Genomic DNA, 10,127 nt, shown 5'->3' with positions numbered 1-10,127 from the left:
AAATACATTCTATTAGATACACAGATCCGTTTTTGTGCTGGGAATAATATTGTTAATTATGATAATGTTATAATAATGTACACAAATAATTTTTTTCTGGGGTCCCATGTTTTACAAATGACAAACCATTGTGACCCGATTCACTATAAACTGAGAAGAGAAAATTGCATCACTCAAATGATCACTCCTGACCATTTTTACTGCCATTTCCGCATCACCTCATATTATCTTGATTAGGTATAATATTGATTTGATAGATTGCAATTTGGTTTAATGGAGTTAACGGGCTTATGTTTGTTTGTTCATCTCATCAGTTAAACATACTGGATGTATGCTAGCATTTCCTTTTGAATTCAAAGCATGCCACACATATCAAACAATATGAACACGCGGGCTCTCTCATGTGGCTTAAAGGTATACTGCAGATATAAATCTTGAATAAAAGGTAATGAAATAGATTCTGTAAATGCATTTGGCGACACTAATAAAATCACCTGACCCAGTCTGTGGGAAGGACTGTTTTAGGTCACCTCCGTAATATCATCAAAAGGAAATTTCCAACTGCACCTACCCAGAATACATGTGTCTGAATATAATTCTGCTTTATTCTTTAACTGGACTGGTGGATCTGATGGGCCTCTCAAAGTAAACAAGATACACAGATTGTCGGAATCAAATATGATAATCTTAGTCTGAGCAAAAAATGCGCTCCTCTCTGGTTCAAGTTGCGGTGAGTCAAGTCAATGCTATTGTTATTATGAGTACTGGCATTCAATGCTTGGCTTCACTGATGGTGACAACGGTCGCTCCTATATTTAACTGTCTACGTGAAAGACAAAGCATTCTTCCCTCACAGAAACATGTGTGCAAAGAGCTTTAGCAAATCCCATTTCCTCAAAAGGATCATTTAAGACTTTATATAGTTAGAGCAAAAACATAAATCATTCAAATTTCTCACCTAAAATGTAATTTAGTTCAAATGCAATTCTTGCCCACTTCTATTTTAAAGGTTGTAATATAAAACATAGGGCTGAGTATCACAAATTGACTCCACTCATTTCATATACAGCGCCTCTTTATCATGTTGTAAACTTATTGTGTTTTGATTCATTTCAAATTGCTTGCTTTGCTTCAGTAGAGTGTGAAATGCACTTTCCTTTTTGTAGTTTTTCAATTTCTGTCGTTGTGAGCAGGGAGAGAAAAAAAAAGAGTATTGGGCGGGCAGAGAGAATGAACACATGGATGTCTGGTGTAATTAAGAAGCTGCAGTATTAGAACAGGCAGTGCCTTCACCAACTATAATTCATCAAACATGGTCTTAATTAAATTGTTTACACAGATGTGTGCAAGCTGGTTCCTGCAACAGTCATTCCATTATAACAACGCACTATTATTACCGGACTCATAAGAAAAGTCGTGTGCTGTTGTTCACTGCACTCTATAGGGCGCTATGGAATAGAGGAATACATTCATGAGACTAGCTAATCCAACAAGTGCTATGTCTCTCTGGGAGTTGTTATGATGCTGCAACATATTGATCCCATGAATGTATATTATTTTATAGCAAGACTGAAACACAGAATACAGTAGCTGGCTCTCCATGTAGAGGGAGACTTGTTTGATTTGAATGGGGATTTTTTTTTAAGGACAAATCGTCTGCGCGAGACAAAAGACATTTTTAAACTCACAGGAGAATCCATCATTTTAGTATTCTGATCATTACATGAGTGGAGCGTAATAATTCCACACACAGCACAGTCGATGAGGTTCCAGGTGGATGAAAGCGCTCAGGGCTGCTTCCCTTTTTAGCCACTTAACAAAGTACTGAATCTATGAAGTCTGAGTCACACCCTGTCGGGGCCATAGGAGGAATGTAACCGCTGTCCCAATCACTCTCTTTTATTAGCGCGGTCCAGACCAGTGGTCTGCCTGTCCTCATTCCCACTGTTATCTCATGGATTAGGGGCTTGCTGTCTTTGACCATTCTCTCTTCGCCTGGTCACACAGATATAAACAAACACCCTGAAGACCTCCACAAAAACACAGGCCTGGAAGCACACACTCGCCCACATATTACTTACCCAGTGGAGTTAGAAGGGAATGACAGACTTTAGGTAGGGCTTGGTGAACATAGCTTAGATTTATTTTGTTCCTGTGTTCAAAAATATCTCAGAATAGAGCGAGTGTGAGTTGGAGTTTGGACAATGGGGAGAAAAAGATCCCCTTTAAAGCTGCATTAATTTGTATATATCCATGAGTTTTTTGCATCCTGACTGCAATATGATTAAAAAAAGAAATTTGGTTAGTGTATGCCTGGACACATTAGTGTGTTTTCACTCCTGGATTTTGACTTCTCTATCTTATTGACAGTTATGGAACACAGGAGTGACGAGCAATATTCAACGTCATCTTCAGTTTTATCAGGTATCAGCCTGTAGAAAAAAATGTTCTAACGTTATTGACCGTTTTTCTTATTAACTCTGTCACTCAAGTTAAAGATGTGAACGTGCAAATAGCACACTGTGATCAAAAATGTGTCATTTTCTGTCAAATGAGACAAACGCGATCACAGCAAAAGTACACAGTCAGGAATTAGTAATGTGACAAAGTTTAAGTAAAGCTTTTGAAAATGAGAGAAAATCAATGTGTTTTTTTTTGAAGATCTGAAAATCAATGTGTTCAACATGTGCAGACATCCAATCATAAGGACCAAGGCAATGATCACTTAACTTCAGATGCTGAAAGCAGCAATCGATTGCTTCAATCATTGCAATAGCAGTGTACTGATTGAAGCCTTGTTTAAAGGAAGTTTTGATGGAAAACAGGAAAAATAACAAGTCTGTCCCTCCATGACTCATGCAGCCAGCACCTTATCTGTGCACAGCCGACTGACATTCTGACAAAGCCTCTGCTCGAGAGTTTTGGTCGGATGCTCAGGCAAACAATATCCAAAGGTTTGCTTCTCTGTGATACCTTGATGTCATATTACTAACACTGGTCCGTTCAACATGTAGGTTCACCTTTCGCCGACATGAACCAGCATCTGCACGTAACTTGGACGTAAGTTTTGAGAGGTTTAAATGACTCTTGAACAAATGTTATGTTAAATCATGCTGGTCTGTAATGGCCATGAGGGAAATATCTGATCTTACGTACATGTGGCCGTATGTGGCGTTTCAGTACGGACATTCCATTTGGCCTCTCCTGGAGGTCTAACTCTTCTCTTCTGTTCCTGTCCGACACAAACGTGCACACACACCCCCCGCACGCACGTACACACCAAGGGACGACAAATTAGTTGTCAGTTTCACTCGCCATGTGACCTCAAAAACAAAGAGAAGGGAGATAATGATCTTAGGCTAAGGACAACTATACAGACACGCACGCACACACACACACACAAACACCTCACTACACTGCCCAAGGACTTCTAGCTCTAGACTGTGGGGGGGATCAAGGGGGGGCTGAAGATAGAGGAGGGTAAATGTGATTATTGCATGACAGGCTATAGCTGTCTTAAACTGAGTTGATAAACTGTGATGCACATATAAATTAAGGTTGTTATGATTAAGATTGTGTCACAGAATTGCACATCCTATATACACCCTCTCTCCCATAAATTAAGTGATTGTTTTCTTGGTTAATTTATCATTCACTGAATGGTATTACAGCGCAGTCATCTACATAAAGCCCAGTGACATATTACGCATTTATAAACTAGACACATAATGGAATTGCCTTGCCTGGCTTTCACCTTGTGACCGTGAAACATATACTGCACGTAGAGCTGGGCTTAGGGACGCACAGACAATGGACACATTCAAACCACGAAGGGTGCAGGCAATCAAACATTTAAATCCCCAGTAATTTAGGTTCAATGCACATTGTGTGAATTATAAATAACACAATAAGCATGTAACTAAATGAAAAATATATTTTATGATATAGAAATCATCTAAATGGAAAATGCCCTGATCACTGTAATTACGGCCCTGCAGCAGACAGCTGTAGATTGTCATATAATTGATACTGGCACCGAATGTATTTTTTAACATTTAAGGGCTTAGCTGGTTGACCTTTCCAGCACATCAGCCTTAAATACAGCATTAATTAAGAGTCCCTTTTGGATCTGTGAGAGCTTGCCCAATTCCTCAATATGGTGGAACACTCTAAGCTACTCAGTAATAGTGGTAGAATGCAAGCTATCATTTATCTGGGAAATGAGATATTGCCAAAATGCCGAAACAAAACAAATACTATCCCAAAAGATCTCTCATTGAAAAATAAGTTTGGCAGACCTTCCCCTTATTATACAATATTACATAATGTCCCAAACTGTGCCGATTCATCCTGAGACCCCTCACACACAATTATTAACTATTTGTGAATTCGCAACTGCAACATTCTGAAAAAAGCTTTGTTCCAGAAAGCAACGATTCCCAGACATTCAGCCGTTAGTGAGCAAATCTATTTTTGGTCCCGCTCCCTCATGCGCTGATATATCGTGCTCTGATCCCTTTGTCCATCAGAGGGACAGAACATTTTCGGACTAATGCAACTGGACCCTCACTAATGACAGCGAATAGCCCCATTGGCTAGATGACAGCAGCTGAGAACAATACTTAATGTTGACATCACTTGCTAAGGGAATCTATTTCAGGTTTCTTCCTTTTATAGTGTGCTGTTGGAAATTGGTATCTTGCTCCCTAGACAAAGCACATATAAAAGCTTCGGTAGAGGTGGTGGCCCTCTGTGCTTGGGGATCCCTTCCAATCCCTTCAGACTCTTGCTTGTTTTTCAGAAAGTACCGGCTCACCTCTGAATCCCTCAGCATGGCACCAAAGAAGATTGAACCAAAGAAACCTGAGCTCAAAAAGCCAGAGCCTAAGAAAGATGCGGCTCCAGCTGCTAAGCCAGCTTCAATTCCTCAGTCGCTGCCTGAGCTGCCCAAGGAGCCTCCATTCGATCCCAAGAGCATCACTCTTCAGTTCACTGCTGACCAGATAGAGGAGTTCAAGGAGGCTTTCACCTTGTTCGACCGCACACCAACTGGAGAAATGAAGATCACATATGGCCAGTGCGGAGACGTGATGCGAGCTCTGGGCCAGAACCCCACCAATGCAGATGTGCTCAAAGTGCTCGGCAAACCGCGGCCAGAGGACATGAGCACTAAAATGGTGGATTTTGAGACCTTCTTGCCAATGCTGCAACATATCTCCCGTGCCAAAGATCAAGGCAACTTTGAGGATTTTGTGGAGGGGCTCAGGGTTTTTGACAAGGAAGGCAATGGCACCATCATGGGAGCAGAGCTGCGTCACGTGCTGGCGACACTGGGAGAGAGGATGACAGAAGACGAGGTGGACAGACTGATGAGCGGACAGGAGGATGCCAATGGGTGTATCAACTATGCCTCCTTTGTAAAGCATATTCTCTCTGGATGAAAGTGACATGTAGCTATAAAGACTCTACCTCTGTTTCCTCTACTTTCTGGATCCTTGCTAAACATTTGTCCATGTAGAGGTGAGCATGTCACTTAATCTGTGAGATTATTTCTCTGTCGAGAGCAGCAATCAATGTTCAGTGAGAAAATGTCGGCCGCAAGACCTATGATTAGTTATTTTTAATAAACACTGTCGTATAATGAAATGCCAGTGAGATAAAATGGACATCCAAAACGAAAACTCCATTAATAAAGGAAATATAATTATAAACTGCCTCACAAATGTCATTTCAGACTACCCAACATTCACATTTGAAGTGGAAATGATGAGTCGCGCAGGATTGCTGATAAAAGTGCTTGTTTTATGTCTATTCAACTTTTCATATCAACTGTGTTAATGTGATTACGGGAAACTATTGCTGGGGATGATGAAAAACAAATAGGATTTAGCCCCATCTGAAAATAGAACAGATTTGATTCTATTCTACTTTACACAAAGACTGTTTGAATGAGCGTGCTTGTCATAGTGCTTGAGGGACAGCTGCTGTGGATCAAGATATACTCCCACATCCTGGACACACACACACACACACACACACACACACACACACACACACACACACACACACACACACACACACACACACACACACACACACATATGCACGCCCTAATCCAGTCCCTTTGACAACAACAAGACAGGTGGGCCAAGGATAAGACCTCTGTTAGAGGGGCCATTTGTGTTGACTTTTTAAAGCTACAATTTCAAACTAGTGTCATCATATTCAGTGAACAATATATAAATCACTCCACTTTGTATGTAAGTCCTCGTCTCTAAGAATATGGAAAACTTACAACTGTTTATCACTTAAACAGATCAGTGCATTAACTTATTATTTAAACACAGTGGATTGGATACACCTACACTATATGAGAAGCCGAGGCACATTTTGACCACTTATTAGATTGCTTCATGTTCAGCTTCCTTCAAAAGTCAATTGTCCTCTTTGGCTCGCCGTCCTTTTGCACTGAGTGGGGAGCATACATCAGGGTTGTGCGAGTTCATATGACGGTGAGAGCTGTTGAAATCCAGCCACATGGACCAGTGAACTGAAAGCCTGAAAAGAGCAGAGTGCTTTCATTCACAGTGTAGTTGACAGTACTGGAAGCCCACACATCATCAAAAGTCTTATTCAGACAAAGAGCAGTGTATAAGAACAACAAAACCAACTCGCACAATTGTGTGTGTAGCTTTGGACATTTTAATTTTAAAAGCAACTGGGCAGCAGCATAATGACCCTGATCACACCGAGACGCGTCGCTACAGGTGCGGCTGCTTAAAACAACACCTCGGCAAAGCGGACAAAGCAGCGTGGTGAGTCTGTGGAGCGGGGTTGCGTGCACAACCGGGCGATCAAAAGTGATTAACGGGGAAAGAAACTGATTTAAGCAGACGTCAAGCTCTTGCTGTTATAATAATTATGGAGTGACCTTGAATGGTGTAGGTCAATTAAATACCGTTAATAACAACCTTTTGTCTGCATGTGCCATTGCCCCACTGATCCGACACATGATAACAGGAAGGAAGTGTTGAAGTATTAAAGCCAGTGTCTTGCTTGATGTGTTGTGCCGCCTGGGCCAGGTGGCACATTAAGGAGCGTTGTGACTCTGCTGCACCTTGCACTGACAAACTGTGAGTAGTTTAATTTGAATGCGTCTGAAAAACCACTAGAAAAATGTGAAACTCTGCAAGAGAGGAGCGCATGCCAGGTTCGCTGTGTGATCGGAAAATATTGGTTGTTGCTGCTGACCGGGGCTAATTCTTTCTCAAATCTTGCATTTCACAATTCAAACAGTTCCCAGCAGACGTGTTTGTGGTGGGAAGCTGCACGATGCAATGCAACTCAATCATGCACCACATCCATTTTGTGTCTTCCATAAAGAGGTGAGCGTTGAGTTCATCTGGTATAACTTTTCCTGTTTTCATAAATAATTTAATTTCCTTCACGTCAAGATGTTGGAATCACATTTGTTGGTTTGTAAAAATGTATATGCAGCAGTGGAAGTGGAAGACATGATATGAACCTTATGATAACAATCGCTGTAGACAATTTGCATATGAACTCAGACGGTGAGAAACAAAGAGGAACCTAAATAATTAGCTGTTAAAAACAAAGAAACAGCAAAAAGAAGAAGACATCTTTTCTATGAGGTATTAGTTTGGGCCCAATTTAATCTATCCGATTCATTTGGTTCATCGAGTTGGAGCAATGAATCATTGCACTTCAAATAAAAACACATTTCTTTACTGAATGGTCCATAGCACAGTGAAGGTCTTCGTGCACTTTTGTGCTTTGTAAACATTTTTGCCTTGTTAAAAGTTTACCTGCACTATAACTTGGATACCGAATTCCTGAACTTGCTGAATTAAGTAGATCAATTAAACAAAGAATGAATTAAACATTACAGTCAGGGGTAGAGTGGGTCTTGCTTTCAGCCTGGGGGTAAACGTCGCTGAAGATGCCAGAAGGCAAAAAACACAACACAACTCACAACAAACAAAAGACAAATGAATCACAAATTAAAAATCAACACAAGTATAGTTTTTAAGATAAAAACAACTTACATGAACTCATAAGTCAGACCATCTGTAACTTATGGACAATCTTAACAAATACTGCTATCCACCTCTTTGTCTCCTGCTGACCTTGTCTAATCACGATGCTTACAGCTCAAGGCTGCAAACATTATTTTGGAAACACACCTGCAAACCTCACAGTGGATTATGGAGACATACTGTTCATGAGACCAGCCTGAACTCCATCAAACCTCCAGACCTCCACTATCGCCAAAGCACTAAACTATACCTACCATACACTATTTGATCATGTTCTACTGTATACTCCGACAACTTTGATGGATAATACTGTCATAGCTCGTTTATCTTAATTTCAGAGAGCCGAAGCGTATTTCAAAAATCACAATCGAATCAAGGTTAATAAAGCATTTTCAGTACTTAACATCTGCACTTGAACTGCCTACCTGCATGCTATACATCCATTCTATGCTGCTCCGGTATACCAGGCACTTTTCATTCTATTCATTTCACTTTTTTGCTGGTTACTGTTGAAATTAAGCAGTCTCGCCAATGACCATTTATTCCCCGACTGTAGATTACTGTGGGTTGACATGTACCCAGTGTGTGTTTGAATGGGAATACACCCTGTGACTATGAGCCCACTCCCTTGTCAGCTCAGCCTGCAGCGAGGCTGAGTGTTGTTAGCTCTGCCCCGGAACAGTACGGACCCACCAGTGGCCGACCTGGTTCTCGTGATTCCCACCAGCAGCACACAGCAGTGTCAAACTGTAATTACCACACCACCAGGGTGCACCTCACTCGACAAACACATCTGCTTTGGGGGGGGGAACATACTAAACATAACATTCGGAGAAATATATTTTATTTTTGCATGACCATTGATATTTAGGAAATTGCAGTACATTTTATCACAAGATATTCTTTGAAAATATACGTTTTGAAAGTGAGTCATGTGTTTGTATACATTAGATTGCCTTTATATTATATACAGTGTATACAATATGCATGTGCAGTTTCATGTATTACATTTACATGAAACTGTTGGAGTAAATTCTTCCCTCCTTTTGTGGACTACAGGAAAGTAGTTGTTGACAGCTGATGGGGAACAAAAAAAACAAATGAACAATGTTATGTATTTAGTGTATATAATGTCTGCCATAAAAGCCTTACAGCAAAGTATTGATGATGCATTTTACCATGAAGGAACAACATGAAGGACTTGCAGTCACTGAAAGTAGCTAAGCTCAGGTTAGTTTTTTTTTCCAATTTAGGTTTGAATTAAATGTTAAGATGGATGGTAAAGATTTTTACAACATCACGAAGCTCAAGTTTACTAAAAAAAACGTTTTCCAATCAATTAACAATCGGATCGGAATACGTGATGGCACATGTTGAAGCTATTTTTGACACACTGTAGAAGACGTAAAAAGATTCAGCTAAATAGGCAGAAGTGGCATTTACTCTATGCAGCTGTCAAGTACATGCAAAGGAGGTTCTAAGTGCACTGGGCAGCTAGCTCCATATACCCGGTTGAGAGCCAGCCAGTAATTTAGACCCATCGTGATTAATCAGCAGCTGTTACGCTTTAAAGTCCTTTGTCAAATATGTGGGGCTCTTGGCTGAAGGGATCCACCAGCTTGTGCACGGGAGTTAAAATTTTCATCGTGAGAGCATTTTTCTGTACAAAAGCTGGGCCCAACATGTTAAATGTTTTGTGTCAAAGAGGTGACGCCACTACTGTGATTTCCATTGCTCTGGTCTCTGCTCTGTTGTTTTAGATCGTGTCGTGTTAAAATGTCAGACATGCAAACTGCTCTCTGCAAATAGCTCAAGCAGCACAGGTGGCAGCATAAACCACCCTAATACACACACACACACACACACACACACTTTCACAGAAATATCAAGTGGCAGCATTTCTCATATTTTGCCCAGGGGCAACAAACAGTTCCAAGCAGTCATTGGTGTAGTAATCACTGTACCTTATTTGGGGTGTCAACATGTCTAATGAGTACTGAGTCGTCACTTATACACAAATAGTGAAACAGACATTTATCTTTCTTTTTTTTTTCATGCAAAATTCTGGGA

At 40.6% G+C, this 10,127-nt stretch overlaps 1 protein-coding gene across 1 annotated transcript; it reads left to right on the top strand.

Moving 5' to 3' along the window:
* Positions 1-4,735: 4,735 nt before the first annotated feature.
* LOC306710553 (myosin light chain 3) lies at positions 4,736-5,715 on the top strand. Its single transcript, XM_079179183.1, has one exon. It carries the CDS (start codon positions 4,833-4,835, stop codon positions 5,439-5,441), a length of 609 nt encoding a protein of 202 aa, XP_079035309.1. The 5' UTR covers positions 4,736-4,832; the 3' UTR covers positions 5,442-5,715.
* The last annotated feature ends 4,412 nt before the right edge of the window (positions 5,716-10,127 follow it).

The sequence above is a fragment of the Pholis gunnellus genome (assembly GCF_910591455.1).
Source record: "Pholis gunnellus genome assembly, chromosome: 18".
Taxonomy (NCBI): domain Eukaryota; kingdom Metazoa; phylum Chordata; class Actinopteri; order Perciformes; family Pholidae; genus Pholis; species Pholis gunnellus.
The sequence above is the reverse complement of the archived record's forward strand: the minus strand, read 5'-3'. Positions and strand labels throughout refer to the sequence as shown.

Excerpts from the sequence above, each read along its gene's own strand:
- LOC306710553 (XM_079179183.1), top strand. The coding sequence starts at position 4,833 with ATGGCACCAAAGAAGATTGAACCAAAGAAACCTGAGCTCAAAAAGCCA.